The sequence below is a fragment of the Clinocottus analis genome, unplaced genomic scaffold, assembly GCF_023055335.1.
Source record: "Clinocottus analis isolate CAN_PGR_092001 unplaced genomic scaffold, fCliAna1.0.p SCAF_26, whole genome shotgun sequence".
NCBI lineage: Eukaryota > Metazoa > Chordata > Actinopteri > Perciformes > Cottidae > Clinocottus > Clinocottus analis.
Genome location: NW_027175998.1, coordinates 4,969,366 through 4,991,177, shown reverse-complemented (window position 1 = coordinate 4,991,177; position 21,812 = coordinate 4,969,366). Strand labels below are relative to the sequence as shown.

General features: G+C 49.1%; 2 protein-coding genes across 2 annotated transcripts; one reads left to right on the top strand and one right to left on the bottom strand.

The window, feature by feature from the left end:
* The first annotated feature begins 2,066 nt into the window (after window positions 1–2,066).
* On the top strand, window positions 2,067–8,114 carry lyl1 (LYL1 basic helix-loop-helix family member). Its single transcript, XM_068592060.1, has 3 exons — window positions 2,067–2,609; window positions 3,886–3,989; window positions 6,666–8,114. The coding sequence occupies exons 1-3, from the start codon at window positions 2,143–2,145 to the stop codon at window positions 7,220–7,222; spliced, it is 1,128 nt and encodes a 375-aa protein (XP_068448161.1). The 5' UTR covers window positions 2,067–2,142; the 3' UTR covers window positions 7,223–8,114.
* Window positions 8,115–11,340: 3,226 nt separating this feature from the next.
* On the bottom strand, window positions 11,341–15,414 carry LOC137794911 (uncharacterized). Its single transcript, XM_068592052.1, has 7 exons — window positions 15,294–15,414; window positions 14,686–14,796; window positions 14,308–14,430; window positions 13,787–14,147; window positions 13,643–13,702; window positions 13,267–13,565; window positions 11,341–13,160 (listed from the first exon to the last, which is right to left on the bottom strand). The coding sequence occupies exons 1-7, from the start codon at window positions 15,393–15,395 to the stop codon at window positions 11,613–11,615; spliced, it is 2,604 nt and encodes an 867-aa protein (XP_068448153.1). The 5' UTR covers window positions 15,396–15,414; the 3' UTR covers window positions 11,341–11,612.
* Between the last annotated feature and the right edge of the window lie 6,398 nt (window positions 15,415–21,812).

The following is a 21,812-nucleotide window of genomic DNA, read 5'->3' as shown; positions in this document are numbered from 1 at the left end:
ATAGACAAGGAAAAAGAGAGAGAGAGAGAGAGAGAGAGTGAAGGAGGGGTGGGAATGACATAAGGACAGAGGGGGGAGGAAGAGGACGTCTCCACACTTTGAGTGTGTCTTCGTTCTGAGGAGCAACTTCTGAACGATACATACATATTTGCGTTTGGACAATTTAATACAACTTCACTTCTTTGAGAATATTTGGGACTTTTTTTAAATTTATTTCTGAGGAGTTTTAAATGCTGTCAGACCGCTCTGACCTCAGACACTGACGGAGAGGAAGAAGAGGAAGAAGAAGAAGAGGAGGAAGAGGAGGAAGAGGAAGAGGAGGGCCTAAAACACGGAGGAGACACAACATGTGTGTTCTTCGTCTCTTAAACTCTGATGGATTCTGACTGACAGACGCTGCTTGTCATAAAGCATCTGTGAGTAATTAATGTGCTTTATTTTTATGTTGTGTGTGTTTTTGTGTGTGTTTTGTGTGCACTGCAGTGCATGACTGTTTCGCAGCCTCTGACAAATCCATACACACAGTATATATAAATACATTTATATTTATAAATAGATATGTGTGTATTTATAAATGTCTTTTTATAATTGTCCAAATAATATTAATAATACAATAATTTAAGTTAATGTCACATGAGCCGTTAAGGTGTGTACTTTTAATAAAAATGTTTTTTTTAAAAAACAGTAATTTAAATGTAGTGTAAATAAATAAAACTAATTTATTAGAGATTATTTTAATGAATTAAAATAGCATGGAGGTTTCTCAAAATGATCAAAGATATTATATTTTAGGGTTTGATAAAAACGAGAGATCACTATGAACGGCTGTATTAAATATTATGAAGCAAGATATGCTTCACATTAGAGAGAAGAACAGCTTTGTTCCTCAAAGTATTTTACAGTAAAATCTATTAAATATGAATCTATGGTTGTTTCTGCGTCTCTAAAGATATTTTTTACGAACACTGCAGCAAAATTAAAAGACATAAAACTAACTTTGAGCCTCATTGTGAAAGAGGGAACTGTCCAGAATAAAGTCATGACCGCCAGAAAAAGACAAAACAGGAACATTCGCGATTGCAAAACCCGACAAATCATAAGAGTCACAACAAAAGTCTTCCTCTGAGGAGAAGCTCCAACATCAGGCCGACAGTTGAGATGAAAACTAGACATCCTGACATGCTACAGCGAGCTCTGCTCATTAGGACCTTTTAGCACCTTATCATACTCATATATATCCATATATTTATGAAACATATGTCCTGAGTGTGTTGTTTCCTTTGTCCAACAGACGCTTTGATATCAACCCAGTCTCCGGGGGTCCTGGGTGTTTTTAATGCTGAAAAGGACTTTGACTCACTTCCTATAAAGCTCAGACAGAGAGGCGGCCTCGCGGCAGCCTCGAGAGGCTTCAGCTCCAGCGCGCGCAGGCAGGATGCTCTGCGCGGGGAACCAGCTCCAAACGCGAGCGCGCCGAGCGCACCGGGCCGCGAGGGAGTGAAGACGGGCTGTTGACTCTCCCTGCTCATGGGTCACGAGGCTGGAGCTCGCGATGCAGCGACCCTGACCTCCAGAAGTGAAGGAAAGATCTAATCCATTGAGGTCGAGCTGCAGCATCGTGCGCAATCTGCAGGAAAGTGGACCGAGGGAGAAGGAAATGAGAGCGCGCTTCAAGGAAAAGACACATTCACGTGTTTAGAAAAGGTGTGAAGGGTTCTGCAGGTGGACCAGGAGCGCGCCGCTCACGGGGGATTCTCCACCATGATGGAGAAGCTGAACCCCAGCGGCCCACCTGCCTCAGCCCCCGGCCTGCCTCGCCCCTCCTCCTCTTCCTCTTCCTCCTCCTCCTCTTCCTCCTCCTCCTCCCCGGTCCGTGCCTCCGTGCAGCGTGACAGTCTCCTCCACGACTCGACCGCGGCGGCATCCTCGGGCGCCGTCAGCAGCCGGTGTCCCGCCGACGAGACCGGGCACGTGGGACACGCGGACGTCCCCTCCTCCTCCTCCTCCTCCTCCTCCTCCTCCTCTTCCTCCTCTTCTTCCTCCTCCTCCTCCGCCGGCTCGCTCCGGCCCCGCAGTGCCGCGGCGCCGCCGCCGTTAACCGGACACCACGCGGACTCGGCTGCTGCGCCTGAGCCCATCGTCATGGAGACCGGGAAGGAGGAGGAAGAAGAGGAGGAGGAGGAGAAGCGAGGAGGAGGACGACAGAGCACCGCGGCCCCCGCTGCCTCCGCCGACGGGCCCCCGACTCTCTCCTCTCCACCTCCGCTCCTCCCGGCGCCGGCGAGGACCTCCACGTGCCACGCGCCGCCTCCCACCTCCACCGCGCGCTTCCCCGCGTGCTCTTCATCTTCTCCTCTTCCTCCACACGTCCCGGTCATCAGCCTCGGGCACAGCAAACCCCGCCTCCCGCTCGCCATCACCCCTCTGACTGCCCTCCACCCGATACCCAGCCTCCCGCACGGGCCGCGCGGGGACGTGCGGCGCGGCCCGCGGGCCGGTCTGCCCGCGGCCGGCCTCGGGGCTCCTGGATCTATTGGGGGCCCCTCGGCTCCGGCCCCGGGACCCCTGTTGCCTCAGCAGTACCTGTCTGCGCACCCCTTCTTCACCAGGTGAGATATGGATTCATCCGGAAGCTTCACAACATCTTCAGAGCCTCATGAGTGAATTTCTTCTCTCAGAATGTTTCATTTGAATAAACTTTGGGGCTTAAAGAAGAAAGATTTAATGAAGGAATATGAATCTGTTCTTCTGCATGCTTTTAGTAAACCTTAACCCCAAAATTAGGAACAGCAGACAACATTTAAAGAGCAGATTGTGTATTAAATGAACTTGTTCAGTTTCATATTTCTGGTTACATCGTATCCTGTTAGGATTTCTGAATGATAGAAACATACAATGTTCAACATCAGACAGTATCTGATATCATATTAAATAGGACACACACACACACATGCTCAGTCGTCCTCTGCACAGTGCCAACACATGTGGAGCCTCTGAAACACGCTTTCCTGATGCTCGCCTGCTGAAACCGCCTCCTCGGTAACAATTTCCCGTTTCATATGAAACCTCAACTGCTTGGATTTCACGACTTCCCATGGTGATTAATTGTGGCTAAGCAGTTATGCAAAACTGACAGCAGGATGTGTGCAGCTATGAAGGAACCTCACATTTCTCACGCTAAACGTACTATTTGAGCACAGGTTGCATCATGGGAGATTTTCTGTGTGCATTTAGCAACACAATTAAATGTCCCTTTTGGAAACAAAAGCACTTTATTCTAATTGCAGCTAAATTTAGTTCTAGAAAAGACCACAAAACAAACTCTTGAATCTTTTTTTCGGGAGTTGGCATCACTTTGCTTTTTCTGCTGAAGGCATTTACCTGCTGACTCTACCTGAGCCTCCTACTGTTCATCTATTCTCCTCTCCAAAAACAAAAAAAAATCCTCACAGATTCTTTCAGTGACAAAGAAATGTCAGCCATGTCAAAATGTGACTTTTTTTTTTACATTTTTTGTTCTTCCTACATCTGAGGTTTCACCATCTGTCATGCAGGTCTGGGAATAAGATTCCCTCTGTTTGTAGCGGGAAGCATTGATCTCTCTCATCCCCTGAAGGAGAATCAGCTCGTGAGCCTTAATGAGGCTGAGCTGCAGCTCTGCATGCACACACACACACACACACACACACACACACACACACACACACACACACACACACACACACACACACACACACACACACCGCAGCTATAATGGCCTCCACCATCGTCCTCTCCATCCTCCAAGATGTCTTTCTTTTCAAAGCACAGTAGCATTGTAAACTGTATTTATCTGCTCTGGATCCTGAATGCATGTTGCCCCGCTGGCTGTGTGTTCACCTTTAGCTCGTACCTGAGTCCCTCGGGAGGAAACTACGGCGGCGGCGGCGGCATCAGCAGCCGCATCAAGAGAAGGCCCTCGTCACACTTTGAGGTGGAGATCAATGAATGTGAGTTTCTGTGTGACCGGATACAGAACGAGCCGCCAGCGTCAATATGTGAAGATTAATATCCAACATGTTCAAGAGAGGGTTGAAGGAAATTACTGAATCTAGCTGAACACAGTGAAATATAGTTGAATATAGCTTAAAAAAGCTTAGCAAAGCTAAATATAGCTGAAAGAGAGGTTGAAATAACCGGAGTAGAAGTAGTTGAAGTAACCGTAGTAGTTGAAGTAACCGTAGTAGAAGTAGTTGAAGTAACCGTAGTAGTTGAAGTAACCGTAGTAGAAGTAGTTGAAGTATTCACAGTAGAAGTAGTTGAAGTAACCGGAGTAGAAGTAGTTGAAGTAACCGTAGTAGAAGTAGTTGAAGTATTCGCAGTAGAAGTAGTTGAAGTATTCGCAGTAGAAGTAGTTGAAGTCACCGGAGTAGAAGTAGTTGAAGTAACCATAGTAGAAGTAGTTGAAGTAACCGGAGTAGAAGTAGTTGAAGTAACCGTAGTAGAAGTAGTTGAAGTATTCGCAGTAGAAGTAGTTGAAGTATTCGCAGTAGAAGTAGTTGAAGTCACCGGAGTAGAAGTAGTTGAAGTAACCATAGTAGAAGTAGTTGAAGTAACCGGAGTAAAAGTAGTTGAAGTAACGTAGTAGAAGTAGTTGAAGTAACCGTAGTAGTTGAAGTAACGTAGTAGAAGTAGTTGAAGTAACCGTAGTAGAAGTAGTTGAAGTAACGTAGTAGTTGAAGTAACCGGAGTAGAAGTAGTTGAAGTAACGTAGTAGAAGTAGTTGAAGTAACCGTAGTAGAAGTAGTTGAAGTAACGTAGTAGAAGTAGTTGAAGTAACCATAGTAGAAGTAACCGTAGTTGAAGTAGTTGCAGTAACCGTAGTAGAAGTAGTTGAAGTAACCGTAGTAGAAGTAGTTGAAGTAACGTAGTAGAAGTAGTTGAAGTAACCATAGTAGAAGTAGTTGAAGTAACCGTAGTAGTTGAAGTAACCATAGTAGAAGTAGTTGAAGTAACCGTAGTAGAAGTAGTTGAAGTAACCGTAGTAGTTGAAGTAACCGTAGTAGAAGTAGTTGAAGTAACGTAGTAGAAGTAGTTGAAGTAACCGGAGTAGAAGTAGTTGAAGTATTCACAGTAGAAGTAGTTGAAGTAACCGGAGTAGAAGTAGTTGAAGTAACCGTAGTAGAAGTAGTTGAAGTCACCGGAGTAGAAGTAGTTGAAGTAACCATAGTAGAAGTAGTTGAAGTAACCGGAGTAAAAGTAGTTGAAGTAACGTAGTAGAAGTAGTTGAAGTAACCGGAGTAGAAGTAGTTGAAGTAACGTAGTAGAAGTAGTTGAAGTAACCGTAGTAGAAGTAGTTGAAGTAACGTAGTAGAAGTAGTTGAAGTAACCATAGTAGAAGTAGTTGCAGTAACCGTAGTAGAAGTAGTTGAAGTAACCGTAGTAGTTGAAGTAACCGGAGTAGAAGTAGTTGAAGTAACGTAGTAGAAGTAGTTGAAGTAACCGTAGTAGAAGTAGTTGAAGTAACGTAGTAGTTGAAGTAACCGGAGTAGAAGTAGTTGAAGTAACGTAGTAGAAGTAGTTGAAGTAACCGTAGTAGAAGTAGTTGAAGTAACGTAGTAGAAGTAGTTGAAGTAACCATAGTAGAAGTAACCGTAGTTGAAGTAGTTGCAGTAACCGTAGTAGAAGTAGTTGAAGTAACCGTAGTAGTTGAAGTAACCGGAGTAGAAGTAGTTGAAGTAACGTAGTAGAAGTAGTTGAAGTAACCGGAGTAAAAGTAGTTGAAGTAACCGTAGTAGAAGTAGTTGAAGTAACGTAGTAGAAGTAGTTGAAGTAACCATAGTAGAAGTAGTTGAAGTAACCGTAGTAGTTGAAGTAACCATAGTAGAAGTAGTTGAAGTAACCGTAGTAGAAGTAGTTGAAGTAACCGGAGTAAAAGTAGTTGAAGTAACCATAGTAGAAGTAGTTGAAGTAACGTAGTAGAAGTAGTTGAAGTAACCGTAGTAGAAGTAGTTGAAGTAACCGGAGTAGAAGTAGTTGAAGTAACCGTAGTAGAAGTAGTTGAAGTAACCGTAGTTGAAGTAGTTGCAGTAACCGTAGTAGAAGTAGTTGAAGTAACCATAGTAGAAGTAACCGTAGTAGAAGTAGTTGAAGTAACCGTAGTTGAAGTAGTTGCAGTGACCGTAGTAGAAGTAGTTGCAGTAATTTTTTACTTGAACTACTTGTGCCTCCGTGCAGCGTGACAGGGTCGAGGTTGCTGATGTGTTCGTCTTGTTGTCAACGATCTTATGGAGAGAAAATGACAGCAGCGACGTGTCAGTACATCGCAGTATGTTTCTACTTCCTGTCCGTGCCGTAGATACATAATAGAGTTTTTTTTTTTCCTAAACACAGAGTATTATTTGAAAATGTAACTTAACAGGAGTAAAAAGTGAATTATTGGACAATTAATACGCAATTGGTGCTTTGTGATTATTCTCATCAGCAGAATGAACATGTGGGATTTACTCAAACTGTTGCCGGTGTTCAGTGTGATGAGTAAAGGAACCGTTTGGCTCATTGGCGCCTTTCAGGAGTTTCTGGACAACAACAGGACGGATCAGACTTGTTTGTGGGGTTTCATTGTTGTTTTCATGGGATTTCTTGACACTAATAAAACATCTTAACCTGTGCTTCTGTCCTTCAAGGCCCGGCGCACTCAGACAGTGACTTTGTGTGTCTGTCGGGCCCTCCTCAGAAAATCGCCCGCCGCGTCTTCACCAACAGCCGCGAGCGCTGGCGGCAGCAGAACGTGAACGGCGCCTTCTCCGAGCTGAGGAAGCTCATCCCCACGCATCCGCCCGACAAGAAGCTCAGCAAGAACGAGATCCTCCGGCTGGCCGTCAAGTACATCAACTTCCTGGTCACGCTGCTGGGCGACCAGGGCGGGGACTCGGGGGAGGGCGGGGCCGAGCGAGCCGGGTTGGACGCCCATAAACAGAACCGCCATTTTCGACACGGCGCTCCTCCTCCTCCTCCTCCTCTTCCTCCGCCCTGCGCCCGTCCCGCCGCCGCCGCCGCCGCCCACAGAGACTCGACGGACTCGCTCGTGGCTCTGGCCGACTCCCCGGCCACGTCCAGCTGCTGCGGCGACACGGACAGCGAGGAGAGCTTCGGGTCCAAGGCCTCTTTGGTGACCCACGGCATTCTGGGAAAGGTCAAGGGTCAGATGAGGATGGTGGCCGCCGCGAATGACGAGCGGTGACACCAGAAGACGTGTCGGACAGGACGCACCGTCGCCGCCAAGGGTGTGGAAATCTGTTTCTGTAGTTTTCACTGTCTCGATGTCTTTGTCCAGCGTGTCTGTGCCGTGGGGCGAGTTGAGAGGCACGAACGAAGCGCGTTTTATACCCAAATAAGGTCACAACGTTCCCTTGACAAACACCACATGTACGACAATGTGTATGAACACGGGTGAATTATGCAAAACAGGAACAGAACAGAAGACATTCAGGTTCTTGAGTCCTCCTCCGTCGACCCGTCGGCGTCGCGTCGCTCGCGGCGAAGTGAAACGCCAGATGTCTTTTTGTGTGAACGCGGCCTCGTCAATGTAAATATTCCTGCAGTGCAACTATGGGGACGACTGTCGAGTCGTCTGCAAAGTTTCCAGTTTTGAATGTCGTTGCCGGAGAGGCGAGGCAGATGGTGCCGCCCTCACATTGTGACACATGTACCAGACAGAAATAAAGTGCGTTTTAGTTTGCGGTTCCTTATTTGACATCCTCTTATTGCGCTCCAGGGACTGCTCTCCGTCAGCACGATTTCTCAACACACACGCTGAATGTGTAGGGAACATTTTGTGTGTGAAGATCTCCAAAAGCATCAGATGTCAGATGTATGAATAACATGTTGCTGGAGAAGAGAACAAACTTTAATGTGAAGGCTTTTTTAAACAACGTGTCAATAGAGCGAAACAACATGTCGCTGCACTGAATATTCAAAGCCAATGAAGTTAAACTACATCTTTAAAAAACAAACAGGGAGCGGTGTGTTTTCCTGAGGGATCAATGCAACTGTTTGATGGCAATGATGTGACATTCCAGCTCTGGAAAAATAAAAACAGTTGTCCCAGGCCGTCTGTGAGTCTGGCGACTGGTTGCAGGTGGAGTGTGTTATCTCTTCTACTCAAGTAGCAGCATCAGAGTCACACGTCCTGCTTTCAGGACATCCGTTACCTGAAGGCATCAGCAGCAAAACACAGGAACATGAAGCCATCTTTATGGAAAGTAATAACTTCGTGATCAGAGAAGAAAGAGAAGAATATTCTGCTGAAGTACATGTATTATTACTTTAAATACATTGAATCCAAGTAGGAGCTGCTTGTTTAAAACACTAAAGTCAAAGGAGGTTCAAATGAACTAAAGAAAATACCAAATAGATCACGTTAAATGTCACCGAGAATATCAGCATCAAGACGTCTTCTGTCCTGAACCGACCAGATGGCGCTGCTCGTGTCTCTGCACGCAGCTGCTTATCAGTTATAGAAATAGACCACTGCTTTCCTCAGATTAGCTTCACAAGAAATAACCAGAAAAGACACCAAACTCAGACACGAGGCCTGAAGCCAGTCCACACACAGCTCTGTCCCAGTACAGCCAGTCCACACACAGCTCTGTCCCAGTACAGCCAGTCCACACACAGCTCTGTCCCAGTACAGCCAGTCCACACACAGCTCTGTCCCAGTACAGCCAGTCCACACACAGCTCTGTCCCAGTACAGCCAGTCCACACACAGCTCTGTCCCAGTACAGCCAGTCCACACACAGCTCTGTCCCAGTACAGCCAGTCCACACACAGCTCTGTCCCAGTACAGCCAGTCCACACACAGCTCTGTCCCAGTACAGCCAGTCCACACACAGCTCTGTCCCAGTACAGCCAGTCCACACACAGCTCCACACACAGCTCTGTCCCAGTACAGCCAGTCCACACACAGCTCTGTCCCAGTACAGCCAGTCCACACACAGCTCTGTCCCAGTACAGCCAGTCCACACACAGCTCTGTCCAGGTCTCAGACGTTTTCATGTGACTTTCACTAAATCAATTACAATATTTTCTAAACTAAGTAAAAGTATAATTAGCTAAAAAAACTCAAGTACACAACAAAGTAAATATTATCCCAGTAAATAAAGTAAACGATGATTATTGTTGATGCAATAAAGAGCATCTTTCACGCTGCAGAGGACGGAGCTGATTCATGAGATTCAAGATGTTCATCGTCACTCTGGGAACAAAAGAGTATTAATATGTCAAATATACAATATATAACAATAGAAAAAAGAAACAACAATATCCAAGAAAACAACATTAAAGTTGTTGCATTTTGCACTGGGTTTCTGTCTGTGTGTGTGTGTGTGTGTGTGTGTGTGTGTGTGTGTGTGTGTTAATAATTTAGTAGCTTAAGTCAGACAAAAGCAAAACATGATTTATTAGCTGATACGTTGAATTACTGCTACTGGAATCTGCATGTTGAGTAAATAGTGGAGTGAAATGTTTAATATTGGACTCCACCACACGACTGTGTGTGTGTGTGTGTGTGTGTGTGTGTGTGTGTGTGTGTGTGTGTGTGTGTGTGTGTGTCTAAAGATTTATGTAACAGCAACCATTGCAAGAGTGCGGTTGTGTGAGGAAGGTCAGGCTGGATGTGGGATGCGGTGGGAGAAGAGGTTCAGCTTGATGGATGGCGTGTGTGTGTTTGTGTGTGTGTGTGTGTGTGTGTGTGTGTGTGTGTGTGTGTGTGTGTGTTGCATAAGCTAGAGGTTTGGGGCCCTGCAGCTGTGCAGTGGAGCTGCCGTCTCTCTGCGGCTCTTCGAGAGGCCCGGAAACAGCTTCAGTTAGTTGCTGTCTCATTGACGGCCAACGGGTTTCCTGGTGGGGGGGGAGGGGGGTGCGTGTGCGTGTGCGTGTGCGTGTGCGTGTTTGTCAACCACCGCATGGAAGAAAAGGGAGAGAGGAAAAACCCAAAAGCAGAATGCAGCCGCCAGGAGGCTCTGGGAGCGCCGACACGCCCGGTTTCAGGACCGCAGGACAGGAAGAGCCGCTTTCACAACGCTGCCATGCGCCGCTGTGCCAGGCTGTCCCCCCTCCCCCCTCTGCTGCTTCCTTATGAAACCCCACAGAGCACTGAGGCAGGGTCACGCATGGGGTCACGCATGAGGTCATGCATGGGGTCATGCATGAGGTACTGCAGGATTCTGCTATTACGTGCCCATTTGCAAATATAGTTTTTCTAAAACAAATGAGTAGAAACCAGCTGAAGGTCACGGCTCACGCAAGGACACGCGACTGAAATCACGTCGTTGTGGGTCGGGACGGCCGGTGTGTCGACCTCCTCTCACCCTGTTGCTGCAGGAGGCCGAGCGGGGCGGCGGCAGTCAGCTGGGACGGAGAGATAATGGAGGAGGAACTCGTCTCCATCCGTCACGCCCACGCCAGCAACCGCTCGTCTCCTGAAGCGGCTTCATCGCTCTGATGATGATGAGGAGGAGGAGGAGCAACAAGCTGCTGGTTCAGTGAACGCTGAAACTAAGAGATGACAACTGGAAGAGCGACCATGAAGAGCTTCTGGAAGGAGAACACACAACAATCGCACCAACATGCATCTGCACATGTAGAAAAACTGCTGAAGTCAGTGGAGATCAATTGAATATTAGTTTTTTGAAAGTCATGATAAAACAGTCATATTTAACTAGACAAAGACACTGCATTGTGTGTGTGTGTGTGTGTGTGTGTGTGTTAAGTACACATGGCGCATCACTGGAGGGGAAACTGCTCACTAACTGATGTTCAATACAACTTTTAACCCTCAACGCCAGATGGAGGTTTGGCAATGTTTAAATTTTTAAAATATTTATATTTTTGCGATAATACATCGCAAAAATATGGTTCGATGTCTCGCGGAAAGAGGAGACTTCCTGCTTCCCGTACGCCTGCGCCCTGCACCGCTTTACCTCCTTCATACAGGATTAGGCTTCAGGGAGTCATAAGACCACCAAAACAGTCCACATGGCTAAAGTGATATGAAGAATCTCCTAAAATTGAGATTCTGATTTTCAGCTTTAGTCATTTTGTCTTTACACTTTTGCTTTATGACAATGTTGCCTCATTACATAGAGATGAGATTGTTCTGCAATTCATGATGTAAAACATGGATATGTGATGATGTAAAACATGGTTATGTATCTTATGTGAAAGTGCCTTAAAAGGTGAAGTCAAGAAATTATGTCAACTCGAGAAAATCGACTAAAAATGACCCCGAGAGGTCAGAGGGTTAAATTAAATGAAGCACTTGCATTAAGAGATTGGGACAGAAAACACATTTCTCCAAACATTTTTATTGTTTTTACAGGATTTAAACACTTCAAACTAAATATGAACTAATGAATCATTCAGTGTGATTATTCACCTCGAACTCGTCGTCATTCATGAGCCGCTGGAATGAAACTAAACAATAGAATAATGTTGAAGTTTGAAATTAACTGCTGCTATATTTGCATAGAAAGGAGGAAACTGTCAAACTAAATGAAATAAACATATTTGCCATCGTTTCTGAACCATCCTCTGACTTTCACATCCGCTCTAAACACAACGTTCATCCGTTCATTCGGTTTTAAATATTTTCTCTCCGTGTTTCACCAGCGAGTCCACGCCGTCGTTCACCGTTCCCTCCACCTTCTTCGCCGCGTCGTCCGTCTTCTCCGACGTGCTTTTCTTGCCGAATCTCCGCCTGCCCACCTCCGTCGCCGCGGAGCCGACCGCCGCCCCGATGGCGCCGCCGATCACCCCGCCCAAAACCACGCCGAGCACCAGACCCAGCAGGGCGCCGCCCACCACCTCCATGGGCACCTTCCTGGCAGCCGTCCCGATTTTCTCCCACACGGAGCTGTCGGCCACCATCTTGGCCCCGGCTTTGGCCCCGGAGCCCACTTTCCCCCACACGGGACTCTGCGCCACCTTCTTGGCGCCGGCGCCGATGCCGGCGCCGACCCGCACGGAGCTTTCCGCCATGAGTTTGGCGCCGCTTTTGGCCCCGGAGCCCACTTTGCCCCACACGGGGCTCTGCGCCAAATTCTTGGCCCCGGTTCCGATCCCGGCGCCCACGCGCACGGACCCGTCGGCCACCGCCGCGGCCCCCGAGCCCACCCTGCCCCACATCGGACTGGCCGCCACCGACTTCGCTCCGGAGCCCACCCACGCGGAACCGTCCACCACGACCTTGGGAACGCGACCCCCGACCAGTTTGGACACGTGTCCGGCGCCGGCCCCCACCTTGCCCCAGACAGAACTGTCCGCCAGCTTCTTGTGGACGTTCTGGGCGCCGCTGCCGACCGACCCCCAGACCGGGCTGCCCTTCACCTTCTTCGCGCCCTCGCCGACCCACACGGAGCCGTTCGCCAGCAGCTTGGGCACCATCTTTGCGCTGGACCTCATCTTCTCCATGACCACGTGGAGCAGCGAAGGCGACAGGGTGGAGCGCGCGACGGCCGGCAGGCTCTCGATGTTCATGGCGCTCACGCTCTTCTCCGCCTCGCTCCTGGTTTGCTCCATCTCCTCCTGCCTCACTTCCTCCTCCGCCTCGACCAGAGGCTGCATGTAGGGATACAGCGCCGGCCTCTCAGAGCCCGGCTCGCCGTCCAGCTTCCCGCTGCGTCTCTCCCTCGCTATCTCCACCTGCCTCTGCCTCACTTTGTCCTCCGCCTCCTGGAACGCAGGATGGCAGTAGCACCGTCCTCCGCCTTCCTTCACCATCTGATCCACCTTCTCCAGCAGCTCGGCCACGCCGCCGCCGCCGCCGCGCTCCAGCACATGAAACCTATCCTGACATTTCTCCACAAGCTTCAACAAATCCCCCCGCTGGCCGGCGATGTACGCCTCCACGCCGTCTTCCCCCGCCTTCTGGCTCTCCCTGAGTTTATCTACGTAGGTGAAGAGCAGCAGAGTGTGTTTCTGGACGGCCTCGGGGCCGAAGACGGCCTCCAGGGCCTCCAGGGCCCGCAGCTCGGTCTTGGCGGGCTGGTCTAAGGGGACGCACAGGAGGAAGGCGTGCGGACCGGGACTGGACAACGCCACGCAGGACGAGATCTGAGCTCGCACCTCGTCTGGAGTTTGCTCCGAGTTGAACCAGTCGGGCGTGTCCACCACGGCCACCTGCAGCGGAGAGGAGACGCCAAGCGTTGATGGAGGGGGAAAACAGCACGATCGTTTCATGGCACAACACGAGAAAGAGGAGGGCGCCACATCGTGACTCACGTACCCGTCTCCCCTCGACCAGCGCTTTCTTCTTCTCGCACTCCCGCGTGATGGAGCTGAAGCTGTCCGGCCGGGACGCGAACCCCTCCCGCCCCAGGATGTTGTTGCCGGCCGCGCTCTTCCCCGCCCCGGAGCGCCCGAGCAGCACCAGGCGCAGCTCCGCCGAGGGCGAAGGCGACGCGGCGGCGGCGGCGGCGAAGGAGGAAGCGGAGACGGGCGAGGAGGTGAAGACGGGCGAGCGAGGAGAGGAGGTCGGAGACGCCTCGGGGGATCGCTCCTCGAAGCTGTTCATTCTGTGGTGAACTGAAAACAGGTGAAAAGGTGTTTAGTAAGGAACGCCGCACCTTGAGGCGACGTCATCGTGAGGACCTGCCACTCACAAGTTGTGACCACTTTCGGAGTCGATTTAACTTCAGACATTTGTGAGAGTAGAGCTCCATCTACAGAGGGAGAACAGTAAAGATGAGTCCTGCTCGGTGCTCATGAACATCTTTTACTCCTGGACAGAAATGCTGAACACTGACCTGCATTCAGTCTGAAACTGGGCGGGCGGCCGGCCTGCCGGTCGCCGTGCGGCTCTGCAGAGGCCGGCCGCTCGAGTCCCGGCCTCGAGTGGAGCCCGTTGGCTCGTTGGCTCAGGGACACGCTTCCCTCCATCTCCTCCCTCTCTTCTCTCCTCGTCCTCGTCCTCTCCTCGGCGGCGGCGGCGGCGGCGGCCTCCGTCTCCGGGATGTGCGCCGAGGCGTCGGCCTCTCTCCTCTCATCCTTCTGCGCTCTGTAACTTTCCAGAAGCTCTCGCTTTCTCTCCTTCACCCGCTGCGCCAGCTCTCTCTCCTGGGCCGTTCTCATGTAGAAAACACCGTTCTGCGTCACCATGTCGTCCACCTGTCGGATGAAGCATCCTCACGTGAACCAGGTGGTTGAAACGAGTCCCGACTGCGTCAGGGTGTGATCGCTGAGTGAGACCTGCTGGGACATGCGTCCTGCACATGCTGCGTGTTGTGAGAACAGAATATCCTGCGGAGGACTTCAAAAAGTTCTTCACCTTCTCCAGCAGCTGGCGGACCTGCTCTCTGTTCTGCCGCTGACGGTTGTTGAAGACGTGGTACCTCCCCCCGCAGCGCTGGATCATCTGCCTCAGGCCCGGGTGTTCCTTCTGCAGGTATTCCTGCGCAACACACTTGTTTTAACAACCCTGCTCTCGTGACAGCAGCTCTTCAGTTCACATCGCACACAGTGAACGGCCAAGGAAAAGCTGCAAAGACGCCAGAAGGAGACGCGGCGGCGATCTGACAGAGCGAGCAGAGAACGAGTCGAGACGGAGGCGACTTCACGCCGTGCAAACTCAAAGCTCACGATGAGTCGCAGGATACTGAAGAGTACACTCGGCTTTAAGTAGAAGGAGAGCGCTTGATATACTCACCTCGGCTGTTTTCCCCATCAGGTAATCCCCACAGGTCAGCAGGACGATGGTGTGATCCAGCACGTCCTCCCCAAACGCCGCCTCCAGCTCTGCCGGCACAAGACCCTCCACCTGAGGAATTCAACCGACACCCAGGCTTTAAGTGCTAAACATCACGAACACCTGAACACTTGTGAACACTTTAATTTAACTCATCACCTGCTGCAAGACTTTATACACATGTTTACTTATTGTGCAATACTTTTATACACATTTATTTTTTACGGTGCTTTTACAGTTTAATTTTAATTTTTCTTGAATGTTATTACTGTTCTACTGTTTATTTATATTACTTGATTATTTACTGTGAGCAGTGCTGCTGTAATCCTGTAATTCATCCACCGAGGGACAAATTAAGGATTATCTCCTTTTATCTGAGCACCAACATACTGATCATAAGTCAAGACTTTTCATTTTCCATAAATAAACCAAAGTGTGTGTGTGTGTGTGTATTCGTAGAAACAGGAATCTAAATGCATTTTACTTTGTTAAAACCCCCGACATCATCCCACAGGTGAGTGAATGACGTAATGCCCGAGTGGGAGGAGCCAACCGGGTGCACCACCCACCTCCGTGAACTGGTTGACGGGCACCAGCAGCAGGATGGCGTGCAGGCCCGGCGCCACCAGCGTCGTCGCGCGCTGCGTCTCCTTCCTCACGCCGTCCTCCATCTTGCCGCCGCTCCAGTACCAGCGCGGCGCCTCCACCGCCGCCACGCCGCGGCCCTCGGCGGGGCCCCGGCGCAGCTGGCAGCTCCTGGCGGCGTCGGGGGAGATGAGGGACAGCCGGCCCAGGATGGTGTCGGCCGAGGACGTCTTCCCACAGCCGATGTTCCCCAGCAGGAGCAGGCTCAGGTCCGGGGGAGGCGAGCCGCCGGAGCTGCCGCTCAAGAGTTCACTCATCGCTGGAGAGAGAAAGAGGAGGTCAGAGGTCAGAGGTCAGGGGGTCAAATGCATTTCAGGACCGAAGACTACTGCTTCTCCTGGAGGGGAAGCTGCAGGAAGCAACCGAAAAGGCAAAAGGTGTGTTTTGATGCTGCGTGATCGTACTCGTTTGACTTTTAGACGATAAAGCCACATGCAAAATAAAACTGGTAAAAGCAGAATTGGGCGTGTTGGGCAGGAGTTTACTCATCTCGTCTGAAAGGCAAACAGGATAAGTGACGTCTGAACAAACACGCACAACGTGACGACCGGTGATGCCTCCTCATCTGATCCTGTCTCTCCATCCTCTCACCCGAGTTAACGAGAAGACAAATGGAGGCTTCTCGTGTCAGTGAGCCGTCCTTCCTTCGCCCCGCTGCGTCGCTTCTCTCAGAGCGTGAACGATGCGCCACACCTCGCCAGTCCTGTCCGACGACATTCTGCCAGGACATTTGTGCATGGACTCACATGCACCACACAGATCCTCCGACACAATATCCCCGAGCGTTAAATGAAACTAAAAAGGACTGAACTTTAGAGCGTCGAGAGACCACGAAACAACTGTTCCTGTGAAGTGAGATTCAAACCCGGCATTAAACCCAACGCTGAAGGTAAAGAGTGAAGCCAGACACACACTTATTTCATCTATACAAGTCTCACAGAACCATTTGTCACTAATCTAATTTGCTGCGTCAGCTGAACTCCAACATGGATAACTCGGACATATCTTAGTAAACAGCATCATTCAAACAGAGACTTACTTCAGCGTGTCAGGATGTTCAGCTTGTGTTCAGCTTGTGTTCAGCTTGTGTTCAGGTTGTGTTCAGCTTGTGTTCAGCTTGTGTTCAGCTTGTCTTCAGCTTGTCGTCCTCTCTGAACTCCTCCTGAGCGGCTCCAGCAGCACAGTGCTCGTCCTCCACCAGCAGCTGCCTGCGCAGGTGAGCCGTCTGAGGGCGGTACCTGCTCACCGCTCCCAGCTCTGAACGCATGCCCACATGAAAGCACGGAGAAGTGAATATATTTCCCCAACTCGTGCACAACAGGTTTCTTTGTCCGCGGGCTGCGGAGCATTCCAGGGCGGGGCGGCGGCGATGCGTCCCGGAGCCGCGTGAATCACTCTTATCCACCAAACACGCGGAGCGGCAGCAGCTGTGAGACGACGACGTGGAGTCTGATGAAGCTCGGCTGGTTGTGCATCTTTAGGTTGTTTCATACTCAGTGTTTGAAGACCTTAAGGAGTTCTGTAGAGAAACTAAAGTCACCAACCACTCAAGTTCCAGTTTACATCGACGTCCACCATGTCGTTTCATCCTTTGAGGCGTTTGTGTGAACTTGTCATAACCAGCTGAGGGATGTGTTTAGGAGTTGAGTTCAGGTCACTGGGAGCTTTCAGCACCAACATCTCACCAGTCCAGCCTCTGGTCCGGCCTCTGGTCCGGCCTCTGGTCCAGCCTCTGGTCCAGCCTCTGGTCCAGCCTCTGGTCCAGCCTCTGGTCCAGCCTCCGGTCCAGCCTCCGGTCCAGCCTCTGGTCCAGCCTCCGGTCCAGCCTCCGGTCCAGCCTCCGGTCCAGCCGCCGGTCCAGGTGGACGTTGGTGGTGAACTTGAAGCGGTTCCTTCCCGGCGTGCGACGTCAGGTTCACGAGCTGAAGACTGAAGCCTCCGGACACGACTGACGACGAAATAAATGAATTCTTTAATCATATTGTGTATTTCAGGTGTTGAAATATGACGGCAATTAAAGACTGATGAGCTCATAATCAGATTGTTTTACAATGCTCACCTGTCAAGTCATAATTGGTCAAAGCTCAATTTAAATGACTCAAAGCATCAGTTATGTTGCCATGACCATTAAATATGAAATAAACTCACTTTAAAATAGTTTGCACGATTGTGTTCAGTTTCAGAAAAGTTTAGTTTTGAAGTATTTAGTTTGACGTAATGTTTTATTTATTTATTTATTTTAAATCGGGTGTTTTGACTCAGACGTTTGCAGCTGAAGACACAAAGTTTATAATGTTTAAATCCTTTGATTTACTTCTTTCACTACCAAACGTTGTTTCCTCTTGACTTCAACATTTAAATCGTGTTCGTGATTCTACAAGAAGGCTGAAACCCTTCAGGGCCGTGAGAGCACAGCGCCCCCTGCTGGCGGCCAACGAGTTCAATTCAAGCTTTGCTCTTTTTATTGGAGCTTCAAAACAAGAGTTTACAGGTATTTTATATTAGTTTTACAACGTTTTTCACTGCTTATTTATTATTTTATTTACTGCAATTAGACGAGGCAGATATGAGTTCGCTGTCAAATTGATCAGATATTACAAATAGTTATATTATTTAAAATTAACTTGTTTCTTCAACGTTTACGTTCGAGTTGGAGTCCAAGAACATTCAGGAGACTTTGCAGTAAATCTCTAGAGACGCCTGAACGACTTCACTGCCAAGCAGAAGAGAATAAAATAACACATTTAATCCAGTTACACAATTCAATATTTACACACCTCTTTTAATGAAACACAAGCAAATCTCCTGACCTATGAAAGTCAACGTGCATGAGTGCCACGACTCAAATCATATATTTATATAGTGCAAACAAATATTATTGTACAACAAAACAGATTCAACATGCGTCTTAAGGTGTGAACTATAAAGTCCATCAGAACGAGTCGTCAGCGGTTTCATCGTCTCTCACAAGCCGGGCATCAGAAAGGAAATGTTTTCCAGAGTGGAGGGCTTTAAAAAACACAAAAAACAATGACAATGAATTGTGTTACATTTGTGTAGTGTTTGGTAAACGGCGTGCGTGTGCAGCCGGGCGGCTGCAGGACTCACCAGCGAGCGCCGGCTGCAGCTGCACAGCTCTGGGATCTGTGAGGTCAGAGCGACGAGAGGAGCCAGAGCGCACAACACCGAGTCCAACAACAGACACACACTGCTGGACACACTCACTGCTTTCTGAGGAGGAGGAGGAGGAAGAGGAGGAGAGGAGCCGCCATCGTGAGCTCAGACGTTTCCTCCTCGTCTTTCACCACATTAACAATGTACAGAGTGGAGTTATGATTCATTTCATGCATCTTTAATCAAAAACTGAGCTTTTCATTGAAACATATGAACATTTCTAAGTGACTTTTGGACGGTAGTGTTTATATTTGATTTAATCTCACGTCCCTCGTTTGAGAACCACTGTGTTTGTGGGTGCACAGTTTAACGTTCATCTCTTCATAACTCTCCAATGAACATTTAAAAAGCAGGACGGGTCATGACTCTCTGACCAGCTGGAGGTTTTCTACACGCTCTTCCTCTGAGTTATCAATAACTAACCAACCGTCACGCTGATATTCAACGATATACACGATGCAGCTCTCCTTGTTGTCAGGAGGTGGCGCCAGACTCCAACTTTAGAACATAACACCTTCTGAAACCATCAGAAACAATCCTGTGACGACCTAAAGGAACCCGACTATAACCAGTTATGATCAGAGGATCCATAAATGCATTGATCTGGTGGGCGGAGCCGTCTGTCGGGTTCAACCTGAGCTGAAGGTTCTGCGTTTATTCGACGTGCAGCTGCTTGACAGCCACGATCTGTCTGCAGAGCAATTACATAAAACATATGGATATGTAATTATGAAGGCGCTGCCATGTTGATATTTGTAAAGGATTAAAAAGGAGTACGTTGGAGGGCTGCAGCAGCTGTGGGAGAATTCATTTTGATAAATATCAGTCAGGCCTGATTCCTAAAGAAGATTATTATTATTATTATTATTCCTCAATAACTACATTTACTGGCTCCTGGTTCTCTGCCTCCACAAACCCGTCGGTCCAAAACGCCTTCACGTCATCACTTCATCCTCTCAGACGTCTGGGGGAAATTGTCATAATTAGTTATTAGTCATTTTTGCGTTTTGAGGTTCTTTCACCTCCACCAAAATGAAATCAGTCCAACCTCTAGTTCACGTGAACATTTCATATTTAGTATTCCTGTTTTCAAAGCAATCGTTGCCTTAATCACAAGTACAGACAGAATATTTGACCCGGTGATTAGTTTTCAGAATGGATGCATAACTGAATAGAGATCCTGTAATATGCTCACAATTTAAACAACAACTGTCCCAGACGAGTATTTAACAGAAAACATTGTTTTGTTCCTACGCTGAATCCACTCACCGTCGTCTCCTGGAGATGGTGTCCAATCAGGGACAAGGATTCTCCCAACAGGTGGAGGTGAGCCGCAGCACCTGCAGGATCCCCGTCAGAGCAGCCAGGACTCCTGGGGTCGGATCCCAGAGAGTCGCAGGATGAAGCGGTGGGACGGCACACACAACTGATGGTCACGGGGCTGCACACCGGGGATGTAACCACAGAGCTCAGAGCGGACGCCGCCGCCGCCGCCGCCGCCGCCGCCGAGCTCTGAACGGGTACGAACGGACGAGGCCTGCGGGCGGCTGCCGGGACGTCGGCCATGTTGGGCCGGTTATCAGAGTACAGCCAGGACTCCAACATGGAGCTGGGACTTTCCTAGAAAGAGAGAGAGAGAGAAAGAGAAAGAAAGAAAGAAAGAAAGAAAGAAAGAAAGAGAGAGAGAGAGAGAGAGACCTGTGATGAAGAGCAAAAAGTGAAGGTAGAAATAAACTCCACAACAAAGAGGACGAGTACCGGCTCAACGCTGCCCTCTGCTGGGCAACATGAACGCAACAACTGGCCCTGGACGTCCTGGACGAGACCGTTTGAATGAACTCTTCACAAACAAGGACAAATTCAACATATATATAAAATATATTTAATCTTGTCTGTTCCCTCACCTCTCCTCCTCTTCCTCCTCCTCCTCCTCTTCTTCCTCGCTCCCATTGGCATCGTGTCACACAGACTGGATGAGCAGGGACGAGGCCGGAAGACTCAGCCTCACTATTACCTGCAGTATGTAGAACAACAGCTGTTGTTGTTGTTGTTGTTGTTGACCTTCCTGGCCTGCAGAGCCCCTCCTGCGTCCTCGGTGCCTTCACACGGTCGGTCATGGCCGTTCTGGCTGAAACGTGCTCAACATTCACCTCTGAGACAGACAAAAAGCTTCAGCCATCGACAGAGTTACAGGTACCTGAAAAGCACCTGGAGGGGATCCTCTCCCTGTGGGTCAGGCCGTCCGGTTCCTGCAGAAACAAAAGTGAATAAAAAGCTATCGCACATGTGGAGTTTATTTTGAGAAGCGGTGCCACAACAAAGGAGGGGTCAGAGTTCAGATCAGAATGAACAACATGTGTTATGAGTCACACGCTCATCACAGCTGATCTCTGCTGCAGATGGGATCATTTTGGTAAACATGTGTTTTCTAAACCACAACCCAACACCAAGTGCAGGGCCCAGGTTCCATTCCTCAAACCCCGGATCCGGATCCTCCACATCCATCTTCCAGGCGCGTGACGGACTCCTGCTCCCCGTCTGCGGTCTGCTCTCCCGGGCTGCTGCTCCAACACTCCGGCGTCACAGCATGAGCTCCGTTTGTGAGCCCAAAACTAAATAAAGTCAATAATTCAGCATGGGTTAAGCTCGCGCGCGTCATGTGCACTTTGTAATCTGTGGTCAAAGTGAAGAGCAGAGTTTACGTTACTCTGTGCCAGAACTAGGACACTTTGCAAGGGAAGGAATCATTAACTTGAACCTTTATTTTCAAACGACGTGACTAGTAGTGCTTAGTAAGCAAAAAGGGAGCGAGGGAGCTGGTCAGTTTACGTACTGGTTACGTAAGTGACGTCATTGAATGTCGTCTCTTTACTGAAGTCAGTCTGCAACAGCTGGCTGAGTCCGTTTTTATCTCGTTAACGGGACACCAATTGAAGATAAACTAAGGATGTGAGCTGAGGACAGGCTGACGTGTAACACGTCACGTGTCCCCAGATTTCAAAGTAAAAATCCGCCGTTGACGTTTCCAGAAATCTCGTTAATCTATGTGAACCACACATCCGGGTTCTTTGGACTGGACAACAGGCCGAGACGAATTCTTTTAAAATCGATAAACTTCGTGTCGGTTTGACCCGTAATCAGAACCGGGAGGACGCGAAGCGCTGACTCACGTTTAGTGTGTGTCCGTGTGTCCTGCTGATTCACCGTTAGGCCGGAATGAGCCGAGGACACGTGATTTAATAGATGACTGATTGGGTCATCCTGCTGCA